Here is a 17809-nt window from a genome sequence, read left to right on the forward strand (position 1 = left end):
TTCAGTCATCTCAATCATCGCACCTCCTCATTCTCTGCTCATGCAGTCTAAGACTCTTAACATGGCTCGCTGACAAGTGGTCTAGGATAGCGTCGTTCTACTCGTCCTCCATGCCTTCCAGTAGCGTATGCTCGAGAACGTCGCTTAGCGTCACCATGCCCTTGAGCTTGCTGTTTTCGTCGATGACGACGAAGCGGTGGACGCGCGACCTGCGGATCGTGTCGTACAGGGTGGACATGTTGTCGTTGAGCGAACAGGTGAAGATGCCAGGAAAGTCCTGGACGTTGTTAGAAGAGTGTAAATAATGAGGATGTGGAGACGTACGTCTGAGCGCTTTAGTAGCGCGTCGCCGACTGTAAGGTTCAGGTCGTCGTATACACCGCCCTTGATAAGTGCAATGACGTCGACGGCTTCGAAGACGTTCAGCACGGTACCTGTGAACATTAGCCAAGTTTGCCGTAATCCAACAACACCACCTACCAGCTCTGTCCAAAATGGGCACACTAGATATGCTCTTCTTAACAAGCATGTGGATGACGTCCATGACCGGTGTGTCCATCGATGCAGTCGCGAGATCCTCGTATGTACCGACATTGAGCTCCTTCAGCGGCTTCCGCAGCTTCTGTGTCTCCTTGACATTCACGGCGATGAACTTCAATATGCGGTATTGGGTGATGACACTAACGACCATGGTTCTACGTGTCTCGTCATCGCTGTCGACAATGGGTATACGCCGGGCGCGCGATTCGAGCATCTTGCGGCATGCTTCGTATACGGGTCGGTCGGGGTGGATAGATATGGTTTCTATGGGTTTGACGCCCAGAGATCTCTCGATGTCTGTCTGTGTGAGCTTGTGTTCGGCATGCGAAGCCGAGCGCTTACCTCGCAGACTGTTCAGGCGGAACTGGTCGACCCGCGCCAAAGCGTCTGGGTTCTGCCAATAGTACTGGATGACGTTTATATAGTCCGATGTTGTGAGGAGTCCGGCAAAGGTAGATGACTTGGAATCCCATAGCGGCGCTGAGACGATTCCTACATACAGCGTCAGCTCGTGCTTCCATACACCATGTCCAAGCTCACCATTCTGGTTCAGTATGTTCAGACTCTTCTTCACGAGCAGCGCCGTGTCGAAGACGATCAGGCGATAGCTTATAGGAAGAACATCGTAGCTCGTCCTGGCCTTGAGGAAAGCTCTGATGGTTCTCTAGCTCTTGTCAGCTACCGCAGCGACTGTCGGCGATCCAGACTTCATACCAGGCCGTCCAGTTGCTCGCGGTCAACAGCTGAAAGTTGGCGCGGCTGCTCTTTCGGGGGTAGAGGCGCTCGGGACTGTTGGAGCAGGTCCCTCGGCGTCACAAAGGCGGGTCGCGCATCGCTCGGGAGGGCGTTGGTCGTAGAGTCTGCCGTGTCGACGCCCGACATGATTATCGCGTTGCTCCTCGGAGCCGCATGAGCGTGACTCCAGTGATCCAAGCTTCGGGGGTAGATGCAGCGGGAATGGGGGCTAGTAGACGCAGGATTTCTTGAATGCGGTGAAAGTCGGTGCAGGTAGAGGCCCCACGATCGTCATTAGCGCATCGTGGACCTGGAATGTCAATGCGCAAACACGCGGGGCAAACAATGATGTAGCATACAACAGACGGCAAACATATACGTGTGACAAGCTCATCTTTACTTGCATTTGCTTGGATTACATTGAAGCGCTCAGTTCTGAGATACGGCTAACCTTAGGGAATGCACCCGAAAGAAACCTGGTCCCAAAGGATCCTCAGGTACGCTAGAAATCATACACTGCCGCCATCTGTCCATGAACATTGCACGCCGCCTGCCCTTCCAAGATATTCCCCCATTCATAGTATCCATATGCCAAGTCGTGACCCATCCACACTATGCGTCGTGTTTCCTGGCTGCCTTTGCGGCGTCCAAGTTGAGCTCAGGACCGGGCTCAGCCTCGGCCTCCTCCATAATAATTTCCTGTGCCGCTGCTTCGACCGGTATCTCAGGCTCGCCAATTGACTTCTTCGCTTGTGCTACGATGGCGTCTGCCTCGGTGATTCCGCCCTTCATGGTCGACTGGTCACCGTCCACACCCATCGCGGCGTCGTTCTTGCGCTGGCGAAGAGCCTTGTTGTCGAAGCGAACGACCATACAGGAGAGGTTGTCGGTCGAAAAGCGTGCGAGGGCGTAGTCGACAAGCTTCTTGGATGCTTCTTGCGGATCGTGAACTTGGCGGACTAGGTCGACGGCTTCCTGGTCGGAACAGACATCCCAGAGCTATAGCTGTTAGCAAATGTCATGTATTTGTGACTGCATTACTTACACCATCGCAAGCGAGAATGAGAAACTCGTCCTGCTCGGCCTGAATCACAGTCTCGGTCGTGTACGGGTGTCCGGTGACCAAGTCCTTCATATAGGCATCGCCCAGTGCTCGTGTGACAGCAAGGACGCCGTTAACGCGGTTGTTGAGGATCAAGCCGCCGGCACTAGCAACACGGCGTCCCTCGTTCTCGTCGCTGCCCTTGTGGTCGTAGGAGAGGCGCAGCGCTCGGCCATTGCGGCAGAGGACAATACGCGCATCACCTACGTTGGCGGTGTACAGCACGCGCTGTCGGCTGGCCTCGTTGCGTAATCTCGCCTCGACTTGCTGTTCAGCTGCGGGCTCCACAGCGGAATCGGTAGCCTCGCCGCCTTCGCCTGCATGCTTGATAGCCGATACAGCCGCGGGCGCGAAGAGCACTGAGCCGGTGGACGATTGCGCATTGGGTACTCGGTCCTCCCACCTCAGAACTGCAATAACCGCGGTACAACCACTGTTCTTCAAAGGAAGCTTCTCCAACTGCTGGTCGACTACGGTGAAGGTCTGATCGAGCAGCTCGGGTATCGGGGTGTTGGGGTTCTTCCGGATTGTCTCTTCCAGGATCAGGTGAAGCTTCTTTCCACACCAGTCGGCAGCGAAGGTTCCGGCGTGTCCGTCGAAGATGGCGAAGTATCCGTTGTCCGTCTCAACTACGGCTTGCGACAGAGGGTCCGACTGAGTGGAGCTGGCGTCGGAGATGGCGCGGGCCTTGTCGGCGGCATACGAGGGCGCTGGGGTGCTCAGGAAGTTGTACAGGTATGCGTGGGTATCCTCCATCGTTCGTCTGCACTTCTTGTTCTTATCCTCTGTGACACCGACGCGGAAGGTAGATCGTGGGCCGGGCGCCGACTCGCCGGCTGAGTTGTTGAGAGAGCCCTGGGGGACGCTGAGAGCGGCATCCGACTTGCCCAGCTTCTGCATGGGCGTCTGGGGTGCGGCCTTTTCGGTCATGGTGTTGTTGGTGGTGGTGTTGGTGGGAGAAGAGCCGCCGAGGTGCAGCGACTGTTTCGCGCTCGAGAACATGTCGCGGGCACGCGATACGCCACTACTCCGTCGTTTTCTCTCGGTGGGGGCGGAAGCGTCACTGGGCTTGCGATCTATGGAAGCGGAGCCGTTGCTGGTTGTGTTTGTCGGTGCAGCAGCTGCGTTGTCCGCCACTGGGGCTGCGGGTTTGGGCGCGTCATGGTTGGCAGGGGTGTCGGCTGCGGGACTCTCGTCGTCCTTTGCATTTCCAAACATTTTCGAGAGCAAGCCTCCCTGGGCGCTCCGGCGCCTGTTACCTGCCAGCTTGGAGGATGGCGCTGGCGTTTGGTGACTGGGTAGGGGCGGCGATGTAGATGGGGCGGCCGAGGCGGCGGCGGATTCGCGGATGAGATAAGCGGGGCTCGAGGGACAAGAATGTAGGAAAGATGTAGACGGATGCAAGGGGAGGAGTCGTGGGAGTCGTCGGTGCTAGGTGTAATGACGTCGAGGGTGTATGGCGGGGCGAGCAGCCGGAAATATCAATTGGCGCAAGAGAAGGCTTGACACTGCGAAAAGATGACAAGGCGCGGGCACGTTCCAGGGTTGAGATTGGACGATCGTCGAGATAGCGTGGGCGGATAGGTAGTGAGTGGCAGGCAGCGTGCGCAATGGGAACCCGACTGCTTGTTGTGGAAGTGCGGGGATCAATTGCGCAGGTACTCGACTCACCAAGGCGACCCCGCTAGGTACTGCGCGGGTGTGAATGGAGGCGACGGCGCAGGCCAAATACACGGTCCTGTGACTCTGCTATATCAACCAAGGCTAGCATAACCAAAGCAAATCCAGGGTTTTGGGCTGCGGATCAGCACGATCTAGGCTCGCGCGCATGCAGACCGGCGCGTACTGTGGAGCCGGCTTGAATTGACTAACATGTCTATGTACAACCGCCGGCCATGACTATCCCGCAACATGAACAGCGGAAATTTGTGATCTTCAGATCTTCATACGCAGGTTGCATTGTCTCCGGACGTGATCAAGAATGAACCCTCTATTCAAGCCGTCGGCCTGATATCTGCATGCTGACACGGAGCCAAGAATGCTGCGCGGGCATGGCGAAGTTGCTTCTGGTACTAGCCCTTCACCTCACCTTCTCAGGCTGTCCAAGCGTGCCTGGAGGTCGTCGTCATCAGGGTCAGCTCCGCCGCCGCCAACAGCCTGCGCCACCCTAGCTTCAGGTACTGCGTTCTTCTGCAGTCCGCTGGGCGTCTCGCCAAGCTATGCGACGTTAGTGATTGCGGTCTTGGTAGTGATGGAGTACTCACAGCCTGGCCAAGATCGATGCCTATCTCATCCAAGACCTGGTTGACGACGTCTTCGCTCTCTTCTTCGTCTTCCATGCCAGTGGCATCATCGATAGCGTCGTCCATCATCTCCTGCCGCTGGTCCATGATGTCGTTCTCCTTCTCAAACTCCATGGCAATGCGTTGGAGCGCGGGGAGGTTCATCTGCCTGTTCATGCTTCCGAGCAGGGCTGCGCATGTTAGACTAGTCTAGCGAAAGTTTGCAGATGCATACTCACTTGTCGCGCCCTTCATAGACTGCATCATCTGCTCGTTACTGCGTACGGTCTGCCTGGAGTCAGCCATGTCCGCCCCTAGTAGGTATCTGCCATACCTGTATCCTCAGCGAAATCGCCTGCAGTTGTGTGCGCATCTGGTAGAACTTCTGGATGTATCTTGCGTACGTTAGCCATGTACTATCAGCAATGCGACAGCGGCTCGGCATACCGCCGTGTGCGCACCAGGTCCTTTGCCTGGATGCGCAGAGGCCCCATCTGCCCATTCTTTGCGCTCTTCTTGATGTCTGCGACTAGCTTCTTCTCCTGGTTCTCAAGCTTCACGCGCTCGCGGTCTAGCTCCCGCTGCGTCTTCTCGAGTGCGCGCTGGTGTTTCCGCAACCGTTCCGCCGGCGTCATGCGCTTCCCGAAGGCCCATTCTACGATCTTGCAGAGTTGTCAGCATGGGCTATGTATAAGAGCAGGTATACATACGTTCATGGTTGCGACTAGATTGGGCGAGGTTTGTGGAGGATCCTGGGGTAGACTTGGAGATGTGGGTGCGGCGGGCAGCGCGATACGACCGACCACTTCGTTCAGATTACAAGACTAGAGGAAGAGACCAGCTCTGAATTGGCGAGTGTTTGTACGGGAGGAGGTCAGAGACGTCAAGTTGCAAAAGTGGCTGCCTTGCCCGATTATGTCATTTGATGTTCGGCCGGGTTGAGGCGTGGAGGGCAAGATACGCAGACGCAGGTATGGCGATGCCGAGCCTCGAGGGAATTATCTACCACTTGCCCACCTTTGAGCAAGCGCAATTCTAGTACACCAATTCACCCAAACGATTCACGCATCAAACAGCGCCCAGCCAGACGTGCAAAGGTTGGCGTGAAATAGCTGCACACGTGTATGCCGCGGCAGTGCCCTGGTGGGCGTGTAGCTGTCACGACAGCCAATCCCTGCTTGGGTGCGAGGTGGCGTGTGCACACCAACTCTGACGTTGTCTAAGCATATTCTTTCTCGACACCGCCTCTCTCCACAACATCACACCCGCCCCTCCGCATCTATCACGACATGCGCCCCTCCTCATAGCGCAACCACCCGAACCACCTCGATGAATCCCGATCGACGCAACGGCCGCCCCTCCTCGCCCGGCGAGTCCTCCAGCAGCGGCCGCCGTGGCCAATCCGACGACTTCGTCCCGCGCCGGAATGCTGGACCCGGATACATGACGGTCGGCGGCGGCAGCACCACGAGCGACGCCGCCGCCCGCCTCGTCTCGATGCTCGACGAGGACTCTGGCTACGGCGGAAGTATGCAAGACGGCGAAGGCAGCGGCATGAATTGGCGGTCTAACATTGGCGAAGACAGGCCATCACCGATGCTGTCTGCCGGGTCAGGGAACGCCGAACACGAACGCCAGCGCAGCCATGTCCTGCAACTGCGCTACAACCAGAACAAGAACGCCCTCGGCCGCGCCATTGCTGGCACCATCGAGACGCTGAAGAGTTTCCAAGAGATGAACCTGAAATGGCCGGCCCACTACCCCTCGGTCCAGGTGGCTGAAAAGCAAAAAGCACATCTCCGCAACGAATCACGGCCCGGCCTGCAGCACACACAGTCGGCCATGGGCAACTTCGACCCCGACATGCGCTCCCCCGAACGACCGCGAGGACCCCGCCGAGCGGGCACGACGATTGGAGACGACTTCGGCGAATCGAGCTCAGCCGCCGAACAGAAACGCAAGGAGGAGCCCAGACTGGTCACGCCGCAGCTGGCCCACGACTTCTCCGTCCTGAAGTTGGAATTGCGCATGGGAGGCCGGAACCAGACAGACCTGGTACACTCGCTCGAGAAGAACTCGGTTGCCTCTCTCCTCGACGGACAGATCCAGCAGAGCATACGCCACCTCTTCTCTCTCAAAGAGCGTATCGAGGACACATCGAGCAAGGTCCTCGTCACCGGAGATCTCAACGCCGGAAAGTCAACCTTCTGCAACGCCCTCCTCCGCCGCAAGGTCCTTCCCGAAGACCAGCAGCCCTGCACAAGCATATTCTGCGAGGTGCTTGACTTCAGAGAGAACGGCGGAGTCGAAGAGGTCCATGCGATTCCCATCGGCTCGACATACAACCGTAACGACGAGAGCACCTATGTTGTATTCGACTTGAAGGACCTTGAGAAGATCGTCATCGACAACGACCACTTCTCACAATGCAAGATCTACGTCAAGGACATCCGCGACGTAGACGAATCTCTCCTCAACAACGGAGTCGTCGACATCGCTCTCATTGACGCCCCTGGTCTGAACGCCGACTCTCTGAAGACAACCGCCGTTTTCGCTCGCCAAGAAGAGATTGACGTTGTCGTCTTCGTCGTTTCTGCCGCCAACCACTTCACCGAGTCCGCCAAGAACTTCATCTTCACCGCTGCGCGAGAGAAGGCATACATGTTCATGGTGGTCAACGGCTTCGACACCATCCGCGATCAGAACCGTTGCCAGGAAATGATCCTGAAGCAAGTCGCCAATCTCAGTCCCGCCACATTCAAGGAGTCCAGCGAACTGGTGCATTTCGTCTCCAGTAACGCCATTCCCATGGGTGGAGGAGGGAGCCCCCCGGATGACGACGGCGACGATGACCCCTCTGACAAAGGAAAGGGCAAAGAAGCAGAGAAGCAGCGCGACTTTGCTGATCTCGAGGCCTCGTTGCGACGTTTCGTATTGGAGAAGAGGGCGCGATCCAAGCTGGCACCCGCCAAGACCTATCTCCTCAACGTGCTAGGAGACATGAACAACCTTGCCACTGTCAACCGAGATGTCTCCCAGAGCGAATTGGACCGTGTCACCAAGGAGATCCAGGCGCTCGAGCCCGAGTTCGAAGAGTCAAAGAAGTCACGGACAGAAGCCGGAGAGGCAGTTGATCGTATGGTCGAAGATACAACATCAGACGTCTATGGCCACACGCGGGACACGCTCAACAACTCTATCGCTAGGGTTGCAGAGCAGGATCTTGGCATCGAATACCCTGGCCTCTTCTCAGCCTACCAGTACGCCGAGGATATCAGAGACTCCATGCTCCACGAGATCACCGAAGCGGTTCGCTTGTGCGAAGAACATGCACGAACCCAAGCGGTACAAGGCTACAATGGCATTAAGAACTTGGGTGTTTTGCATCTTGGCAACAACCTGTATGCCGATGTCATGTTCCGCCCAGAGAGGATGTTTAGGAAGTCAGTGCACGCTCTCGCCCGCCAGGTGGACATCGACATCGACCTATGGGACTTCTTCGATGTCGCCAGTCTGTGGGAGCGACAAGAAAAGGCTGCCGGTGCTGGTATGGCCATGACTGTCGCTGGTGTAGTCGGTGGCAGGCTAGTCGGCGGCGTCGGCTGGCTAGACGGTGCCCTTGGTGCTGCAAAGGTCATGGGTACGAGCAACATGAGGAGACTGATCATTCCCGGTCTCATCGCTGGTGGTAAGCACATCCTTTCGCTGTTACTTGATCTATACTAACGTCTCTAGTTGCTCTCGGAGTATCATACGTCCTGGCTTCCGTGCCCAAGTCGCTACCTCACCGCCTCAGCGCAAAGCTATCTCAACAGCTCTCAGCGATCGATTACACACACTCTAATGCCCTTCGCATCAGCTCCGAGGTTCGCCGCGCACTCAAGGGCCCTGCCAACGATGTCCGCATCGGCCTGCAGAGGAACGTCGAGAAGCTCCAGCTGCAGAAGGAGGAGACAACGAAGCTCAAGGCGGAAACCGAAATCGCTCGCAAGTACTTCGGCAACCTCGTCCGCAGCAGCAACGACCTGCGCCAGACGGTCCAGCGTGTTGACCTGGAGGCCGCGCCACCAGCGATTAGCAGCCCGATGCAGTAGATGTTGTTATGCCCTTATGCTATTTGAAAGAGTCACGGCTTACGCGTACGAAGAAAAGGATCAGCATGGAGGCGTTTGCAGGTGTTTAGGATAGGCCATGATGAAGTAATCTTGCCCGCTTTCTCGGTGTACATAGAATTGACCCAATACCCCTCTTGCCCTTTGGCCGAAATCGATAGATAGATACATCCAAACTCTGAACATGTGGTATGATGATAATTGTGAGAGCTACCCTGTGCCAAGCTGCCGTGCGTGGACCCTGTACGTTGATAGCGGACACGCGTGAGTCAAGACCTCGGATCTGCGCACGTCATCCGTCCAACGCTACCTACCGTTGCGTTCCCGCCTGCCTGCATCCACCCGCTCCATGGCGGCTCATGCACGACCGAAGCCGCCCTGATGGAAACTAGAAGAGACCCCCGATCTTTTCTCTTCTTTATAATCCTGCTGCTGCTCATCAACTCGCCCGAACAGCAACAGCCAACCTTCAATGCGCGCACCCGTTACCGAGAGCTCATCGAGCGCGAATACTACCAACTCGATATCCTAAATCGGACGCGATACGGCGATTTCAACCCAAGGAAGGACAGGTGGCTCAATGTCACCGGGCTGCGGGATGAGGATGGCTTTGCGTGGGACTTGCTGGACCCAGTGAGGCAGAAGGCAAAGGCGCAGTCTGAGCGACTGCTGGGAGATGGGTGGAAGGGCATGCTGGATGGACCGCTGCAGGAGGGGGAAGCTGGCATGCCGGTATACAAGAACCTGTCTGGTTACGTGCAGGGAGAATGGACGCGCTCGCCTCTGAGCCGCATACGGCATCCCAGCGATATGGGCAACGCCTCAGCCATACCCGACGATCCCTTCGGAAACATGGCGGTATACGACAGGAACCTGACTGGTGCAGGTGGACCGTTGCGGATACACGTCACAGAGCTGGAAGATAGAATGCGGAGGAATGCGAACAAGACTATATCTGAGATCAGCGCGAAAGTGGTCATCGGAGACAAAGACAGCTTTGGAGGGAACTGGTGGGAGTTTGTCGCACACGGCGTTCACTTTATGAAGAGTGGAACTGCTGTTCTGACTACTACGAGTGATCGGTTCGCGGGCATCTTCGCTTTGCCTCATCTGCAGGTTACTCCTTACTTCTACTCGACCTCTCAAGAATTCCTCAATTGGACGATACACGAAGCTATAGAACGGCAAGAGAAGAGGACCTTCCCGAACTGGAACCCCTGGACGTCCGCTGCGGAGGGTAACAACGAAGGCATGTTCCAAGGACACCATTGCGAGTTCGTCTTGTATCTTCAGGAGTTTCCAAGTCAATCGAACGTCGACATGGACTGGCTCGAACACGAGCTTCGCTACCCCACTGGCGCTCCTATCCCACACGATATTCCTCACGCCATGTCCATGGTGGGCTTCTCTCCAGATTGTGGTTTCGTGATTGAGTCAAAGGGTCCTCCAGATTTCCCCCCATCAGAAGCCATGCACCTGGTTGGATCCAAGACGGAAGATTTCAATGTGCGCGCGAGACACGGCATCCTCGCTTTTGCCATCAGTCTTGCGTTCCAACTTTCCTTCACTCTTAAGCAGATGAAAGAGACCGCAACGCCGTCCATGCGCAGCCGGGTCAGCTTCTATACGATTGCTATGATGGCCCTTGGAGATGGCTTCACATTCTTGATTCTCATCTTCATGTACTTCTTCCTCGGTACGGCACAGTTGGCGCTGTACAGCATCGCGTTCATAGCGCTTTTCTCTGTACTGACACACCTACGCTTCTTGATGGATATCTGGTCTGTGCAAGCAGCGGAGAGAGCCCGTCAGGAGCGACAACGAAGTCCTGCAACTACTATTGCGACCCCAACTCCGGCTCCTGAGCCTGCAGCTCCAACACCGCCCACCGATGGTGGTTTACCTTTGCCAGCTACTGCCGCTCGACCGCCACGTCCACCTACTCCCATCATCATCGCACCAGACCAGGACGACCCCGACGAAGACCTCACTCCGAGTCCAAACAATACACCCACTCCAGCTGGCGCTACGACAACGAATGCGAATCCCCGGGCCGAGCTTGGTGCACTGTACAGCCGCTTTTGCCTTATGCTCATCGTTTTGTTCTTTGTAACTATACACTTCGGGACAGCTCGCACGACGTATCGCGCGATTTACTTCGACGTCATCACCTTCATCTACCTCTCGTTCTGGGCACCGCAGATCTACCGGAACATCATGCGCAACTGCCGGCGAGCACTGCGCTGGGACTACGTTGTAGGAACGAGCGTGGCCCGCATCGCACCTGTAGCGTACTTTTACATGAAAGAAGACAACGTACTGTTTTCAAGAACAGACTGGAGAGCAATGGGTTTCCTGGCCGGGTGGGTGTGGTTCCAAGTGGTAGTGTTGGTGAGCCAGGAGATGTTAGGTCCACGCTTCTTCATCAGAGACGGATGGGCACCCCCCGCATACGACTACCACCCCATTCTACGCGAAGACGAAGAAGGCGCAACGATGCCTCTCAACATCACCACCTCCACAGACTCACCCACCACAATCGACGCCTCAGCCCCCGACAGCGAATCCTCCAAAGCCTCCGGCGAATCCAAATCCAAAGGCAAAAAAGTATTCGACTGCAGCATCTGCGCCAACGACATCGAGGTACCCGTCATACCCGCAGGCGCTGATGAGAGCAGCGTGGCTGGCATGGGCGGGACGAGTATGATTCTACAGAGAAGGCAGTACATGGTCACGCCTTGTCGGCACATATTCCACACTGGGTGTCTGGAAGGGTGGATGCGGTATCGACTCATGTGTCCGAATTGCAGAGAGAGCTTACCGCCGTTGTAGGCTAGATAGAGTGAATTGGATACAGTAATATTCTTCGCATTTTGCATCAGCATCATCAGGAGAGGATCTTGGGATCAGCATGCATACTTGGTGATGTAGGTGACGCATGTCTCACTGTCCGCGTAAACAAGTGGATCTTATGCCTTTTAGTGCGTCTGCCAGCTCCACTTTCCGCAGTGGCAGCAGCAGCGCAACGGTAACTGCCACAAGCTCCAGGGGTTTGCACGTGGTTCCATGCCAGCGCGCAGTCGCCAAAATGCGACAACTAAAACTAGATACATCGTACATTCACATCGCCACTTTTCACGTCAATCCAGTGTATGTCAGTGACTCCAAGGTGGGCGGCAGTTATTATTAGCACGTCTACGCCACAGATCGCCGCTTAGACGCTAGGTTGTAGGGTACAGCATCCTTTACCGGTTCCACAGCTGGGGCTGAGTTGCGCATCACTCGCTTTCTGAGCCCCGGTCGGCCTCTGCATACGCAAACCGCAACCCTCAGCCTCTCGTTTCCTACATTCGCTTCGTTGCTGCATTGTGTGCTGGCGTTGGTGCATATAACGACAGGTGCCTGAGTTTTTGGAGTAACGTGTTCTTCTTGTTCCTCTTTCGTGTTTCCGAGACGCCGAACGAACCCCTGGACTTACACAAGGCTTGCGCGAGGCTTGTTCCGGAGACGACGAGTCGTCGCACGCCCCCCAGCTTAAGCAAGGCCAAACCCTTCGTCTACCCCACAACTTCATTGTTCGACAGAGTCGACCTCGCCTGTATTGCGCCCTTCGACACGACGTACACCTGCTACTGTTGCGCATCACGTTGTGCACCTTTGCGCCTTCCTAATACCACCACAAGTGCCTGCCCATCATGGCGGCCAACGACTACTACGGCAACACCCAAGGGCAGTCGCATGACAGGAACGATGGGCCTCTGCCGCCGATACCCAGCAACCACACGCAACATTCCATCTCGCCCGTCAGCACGCCCTTTGGCGACCGGCCCTACCCAACCCAAACCGCAAGCAGCGGAGCCCTCGGCGGCTACCCCATCGATACATCGTATTCCAATACCTCGTACCAACCTCCCACACAATATAGCTCGACGGCACACATCAACGACCCGTACGCGCGGCAACCAGACCCGTTTGCCGACCAGAACGCAATACCGCTGCAGAATCAACCGAAGATGGATGGCAGCAGTCCGACACGGTATAATGGTGACCCAGAGTACTACGGCATGGGTGTGGAACCGAGGCGGAGAAAGAGTAAAAAGAAGAAAGGCATGTTCAGCGGACGGGTGACGTGGGTTGTGTATATCCTTACGGCGGTGCAAGTCGGTGTATTCGTGGGAGAACTGATCAAGAATGGTATGTCTGGCACCTGTCAGTATAAGAAACAGACTAACAAGCCCCAGGCATGTTAACAGGCAGCCCCATCCAAACGAAACCCAACTTTAACATCATGATCGGACCCTCGCCCTACGTCCTCATCAACATGGGCGCGCGCTTCACGCCCTGCATGCACAACATTAAGCGCGTCATCGAAGCGCAACCAGGCCCCGTCGTAGCCTGGCCCTGCCCCAACACGACAACCCTCACAGACAACAAATGCACCCTCGCCGAACTCTGCGGCATGGGCAGTGGCGTCCCCGACCAAACCTCCGTCACAGACTTCAAAGACCGTAGCCACGAACCCAACCAATGGTGGCGCTTCATCACGCCCATCTTCCTCCACGCAGGACTCATTCACATCGGCTTCAACATGCTCCTCCAGTGGACACTAGGCCGCGACATGGAAAAGGAAATCGGCCCCCTTCGCTTCGCACTCGTATATTTCTCCGCTGGCATCTTCGGTTTCGTACTAGGCGGCAACTACGCCCCCGACGGCATTACCTCCGTTGGCGCATCCGGATCCCTCTTCGGCGTCCTCGCACTCACCATGCTGGACTTACTCTACAATTGGTCCACGCGCCGCAGTCCCGTCAAAGACCTCCTCTTCCTCCTCCTCGACATGGCCATCGCCTTCGTCATCGGTCTACTCCCCGGCCTGGACAATTTCTCCCACATCGGCGGGTTCCTCATGGGCATCGTACTGGGTATCTGCATTATCCACTCTCCCGAATCTCTCCGTGCACGAACGGGCCAGAGTGAACCGCCATATGCGACTGTAGACACGGCTCCTCTAGCCCATTCTGCGTCGCTTGGCGCGGACGGAGATGAGGGCAGTAAACCAAAGACTAGCAATAGCAAGATCACGGCGTTTGCGAAACAGCCCGTGGGCTTCTTCAAGGGGAGGAAGCCGCTCTGGTGGGCGTGGTGGCTTGTCCGTGCGGGCGGGCTGGTAGCGGTGTTTATCGGATTTATTCTGCTGCTGCGGAACTTTTACGAGTGGCGGAATACGTGTAGTTGGTGTAAGCATTTGAGCTGTTTGGTAAGTACTATCCCCCGTTCTATCCATGCCCCATCTTGGGTTGTATCTGGCAGAAAGTATGCTTTTGCTAACGACATTTCTACAACAGCCTATCACCACAAACGGAGTCTCATGGTGCGACATGGGAAGCCTCAATCTTACGACGACGGACGCGCCGAGCAAGCGGAGTTTGAATCCCAGTCATTTGCCTAATATGATGGCGGAGATGGCGGTGGGACGGATTATGTAGATGCGGAAGTGCGTAGCTTAGATGAAGATGAGATGTGAATTGTGTGGTTTACAATCAACGGCCTCTTGCATCCAGGAATAGCGAGAGTTTAGATACCAAATATTCAACTTTTACGTCAACCAAGAAAAAAGCTAAACAGGCCTGCAGCATACACTAACGTGGAAGCATACAAGATAGATGAACTGGAGTCGATGTAGGCTCCATACCTGTTTAGGTTTTTTCTTGTATGAGGTGCTTTGGAAAACTGCATTTTACTACTGCTAAGTTGGGTACCTTTTTCTCTATATACCATCATGATTGATCGACCCGGAAGAGCACAGTGAAGCACTCCGATCGGGGGAAATGAAAACTAGTGCCACCGTGATATTGCCTTGTGCAATCCACCAGATACCGACTGGTCCCTGAGGCATTCAATCTCTTCCCAGGGTTTTGTCACCAAAGCCACGCACACACACAAACTCCATCCCATCCCATCCCATCCCTACCACACCACCATTACCTTATTTCACCACCGCGATCCCCCGCCCATGCCCCCAATCGTCACACCCTGCCTAACCGGATCCTTCCAATCCGGCGGCGTCGTAACCTCATACTGGAGATAGCTCGCAACCGGCGGCTTGTACAGCTCCATATGGCCCGTCTCCGAGTTCTGTATCATAACAGAACGCGTATTAAGGTGATCAGGTCGAATCTTCTCCTCGACGCCCAAGAAGCCGCCGGACATGCGGTCGAGGAAGATGGCGAAGTTGTCCGTCTGGTTGATATTGCAGCGGGCGCCACGCGACTCGCAGTGCGCCATGAGTGCGGTGGCGTGTTTGAAGTATTTGAGGCACTTGGGGCATTTCATGCGGGTTATGCGGTGATCGCCTAGGATGTGCGTGTTTAGGTCGCTGGGTATGGGGAAAGACTGTCTGAGGAAGGGTTAGCGGGGAAAGAGGGCTAAGGATGGGATGATGGACTTACTCGCAGATGAAGGGACAGAAGTACTTGCTGACGATGGGGTCGTAGAACCGGTCGGGGTTCCAGTCGTCACTCATGGGATCCCAGAAACGATCGCTGAGGAGGTTTGGACCGTACTCCTTTTCCATGGTCTCGTCGTGGGCGGAGATGGAGAAGTCGCTGGGAGGAGCCTTGGGCTTAGCGTTGGGGAACAGGACAGAGCTTGTTGTCTTGCCCTTGCGGGAGCCCCAGACTTTGGTCTGGCGACTGGATGATTGGGTCTTTGAGCTCTGAGCGGCGGAGCCGTCATGGGCAGAAGAGCAACTCTGGCCTTGATGAGAGTATCCGGGAAGAGAACTAGTAGGCTCAGGATAGCCAGTGACGACAGGGGATCCAACAGCTGTTGAACAATCGGAGTCATTGTCAGCATCCCCGTTAAGAGAGATGCCACGCATCATGGGCGCGATCGCCGCGTCTACATCCGGAATTGACTTGGCCTGAGAGGGAAGAGGAGGGTACCGGCCACAGAAGACTGGGGGATCCTCATCTTCGGATTTCTCCGGCTTGATTGCCTCGTACTTGACGTCTCCCATCTCATGCTCGTCGTCGAAAAGATCGTCGTCAAGTAGAACCCCGGCTTTTCGAACATCATCGTCGATGGCTGCCTCGTACTTGGATGTCTTCTGCAGGAAGCGAGTCAACTGCTGGTCGTCCTTCAACAAGTCTGTAATCAGATGTTTGTGAACGATATGGCCTTGAAACTGGGCTGCGGAAATGACGTCGCAGTGGCCGAACTCAAGATGCTCGATAAAGAGGCATGCGCGGTAGAATGACTTCTGGCAGCCGATGCACGTGAGCTTCTGGTTGACCTTGTGGTTGAGCTCGATATGGCGCTTTAGGCCTGACTTGCTCTTGAACTCGTCACCGCAGACGCGGCATGCCAGGTTGTGTTCTTCCGGGCGCGTGATCTTGTGCATGGCGTAGTCCTCGAAGGTTTCGAAGTCTTCGTCACACTTGTGACAGTACTCGTGTTCATCAGTGTTCTTCTTATGATTCTTCATGATCTTCTCCGTCTCGAAAGACATGTTGCAGTCTTTGTAAGTACACTTGACGCGTCGGATTGGCTCAAGTGTTGCTGGCATCTTGGCTTCGTGGTTATGATCGACTCTCGTGAGTTCGTGGGGGTGGTTCTTGGAGGTACGAGCTGACTCGTTTCTACTATGTGCGAAGTTAGTCTCAAGGCAATCAAAGACCGCGGCATTGAGGCTGCGCTCACCTGCGAACAATGTAGGTTGTCGCCTTAGTTACGCTTGTTTGATGGGCAGCCCTGGATGTATAGTAGTACCAGTAAAGGTGACGTATGTGCGCAGCCGTCAAAGCTTCTCTCCTGTCAGGACAAGCAGCGTGCTGCGAGATACCAGTAGAGAATTTTGTGTTGACTTGGCCTTTTCCCCAGGAGTGAGGAGCTTTGTTATGGTCGACTGTGTGCTAAAGAAAGAGCTTGGTCGTGGCCGAGCGAGTGCAGAAAAGATGGTGGTGTTGGAAGGATGGACTCTTGGACCTTGAGGTGTTTATTTAGCGAGGGGAAAGCTAGCGGCGTGAGGATGAGTTAGGCAGGCATGACAGGTGAGGGAGTTTCTGGCAAGAGCGGTGGGTTTGCGCTCTCACCTGGGAAGCTGCACTATAGACCAACAAGAACCCTACCGCGGACAACAAGCATGGATCCCATAGCAAGAATCGCAGCACTCTGAACACGATACGCTACTTGAACGGAACAAGTAGCGACGACTACAGGTATTGACACGAATAATCACAATTACAATAGACTATACTTGGCATGGATCACATCTTTGGTTGCTATGACGATGCGACTAGAATCGCGAGTATGGTAGCCTATGACTCTGTCAGTAACCGTCAAGGATACATGTACTATCACGTACCATTTGCCCCTCAGCGTAATCTTGGCCCATTCGCCCTTGTCATCCGTCTCCTTCTCTACCTTTGTGCTGAACGAGATGGCACTCATGATGCCATCACCAAACTTCTCGTGCATAACCGCCTTGTATGCCTGTCCGTAGTTCTGTACAATCTCGTATAGGCGGTAGATGGTCGGGTCCTTTGGTGGCATGTCGAGCGTGCTGCCTCGGTTAGGGAAGCCTCCAAGCGATTCGAGCAGCCCAGCGTCAATCTCTAGAATTTCGGAGAGCTTCTTGATGTCCTCGGCGGATGCCATGGCTTGACCGTAAAAGAGAGCGGCGATTGCTACTTCATCCCGCCCGACGTGCTTTGCAATGGCTTCGAAAGATAGGTTCTTCTTCTTCTTTGCTTCGAAGAGGGTTGGGGAGGAGGGAGGTAGGCGAGGGATGAGCTCTTCCTATGCAATCTTTAGTATGTGCCATGATGTCTTCATTGACTCCTTACGTTCAAAGTAGCAATTGGGTGTTGCGCCATGGCGATAGGCGTTGAGTGGAAGCAACGGGTAGCTGCGACAGGGACAGCAGGTCGTACAGATCCAAACGTGCGAGATGCCAACCTGGCAGAAAGCGCAAGACGAGATGAGAAAGCCATTGCGAAAGATATAGCAAATTGAGGAGACGGCTATGTCAACGATGT

General features: G+C 55.3%; 6 protein-coding genes across 6 annotated transcripts; 2 read left to right on the forward strand and 4 right to left on the reverse strand.

Annotated features, from left to right (window-relative positions):
* Positions 1–97: 97 nt before the first annotated feature.
* Positions 98–1422, reverse strand: J4E83_006859 (uncharacterized protein; the record flags this gene model as incomplete). Its single annotated transcript, XM_049333769.1, has 6 exons — positions 98–277; positions 325–434; positions 481–837; positions 883–1032; positions 1081–1204; positions 1255–1422. 6 exons carry the CDS (start codon positions 1420–1422, stop codon positions 98–100), a joined length of 1089 nt encoding a protein of 362 aa, XP_049187025.1.
* Positions 1423–1887: 465 nt separating this feature from the next.
* On the reverse strand, positions 1888–3595 carry J4E83_006860 (uncharacterized protein; the record flags this gene model as incomplete). The annotated part of the gene is made up of 2 exons (XM_049333770.1): positions 1888–2274; positions 2321–3595. 2 exons carry the CDS (start codon positions 3593–3595, stop codon positions 1888–1890), a joined length of 1662 nt encoding a protein of 553 aa, XP_049187026.1.
* An 867-nt stretch (positions 3596–4462) lies between these two features.
* On the reverse strand, positions 4463–5375 carry DID4 (ESCRT-III subunit protein did4; the record flags this gene model as incomplete). Its single annotated transcript, XM_049333771.1, has 6 exons — positions 4463–4594; positions 4642–4850; positions 4899–4947; positions 4994–5054; positions 5107–5321; positions 5370–5375. The coding sequence occupies 6 exons, from the start codon at positions 5373–5375 to the stop codon at positions 4463–4465; spliced, it is 672 nt and encodes a 223-aa protein (XP_049187027.1).
* A 613-nt stretch (positions 5376–5988) lies between these two features.
* J4E83_006862 (uncharacterized protein) lies at positions 5989–11603 on the forward strand (the record flags this gene model as incomplete). Its single annotated transcript, XM_049333772.1, has 3 exons — positions 5989–8347; positions 8395–8749; positions 9164–11603. 3 exons carry the CDS (start codon positions 5989–5991, stop codon positions 11601–11603), a joined length of 5154 nt encoding a protein of 1717 aa, XP_049187028.1.
* Positions 11604–12466: 863 nt separating this feature from the next.
* On the forward strand, positions 12467–14220 carry J4E83_006863 (uncharacterized protein; the record flags this gene model as incomplete). The annotated part of the gene is made up of 3 exons (XM_049333773.1): positions 12467–12965; positions 13013–14008; positions 14117–14220. 3 exons carry the CDS (start codon positions 12467–12469, stop codon positions 14218–14220), a joined length of 1599 nt encoding a protein of 532 aa, XP_049187029.1.
* Positions 14221–14762: 542 nt separating this feature from the next.
* On the reverse strand, positions 14763–17647 carry J4E83_006864 (uncharacterized protein; the record flags this gene model as incomplete). Its single annotated transcript, XM_049333774.1, has 4 exons — positions 14763–15168; positions 15221–16414; positions 17137–17570; positions 17618–17647. The coding sequence occupies 4 exons, from the start codon at positions 17645–17647 to the stop codon at positions 14763–14765; spliced, it is 2064 nt and encodes a 687-aa protein (XP_049187030.1).
* Between the last annotated feature and the right edge of the window lie 162 nt (positions 17648–17809).

Source organism: Alternaria metachromatica, assembly GCF_023757995.1.
Source record: "Alternaria metachromatica strain BMP 0045 chromosome Unknown scaffold_16, whole genome shotgun sequence".
NCBI lineage: Eukaryota > Fungi > Ascomycota > Dothideomycetes > Pleosporales > Pleosporaceae > Alternaria > Alternaria metachromatica.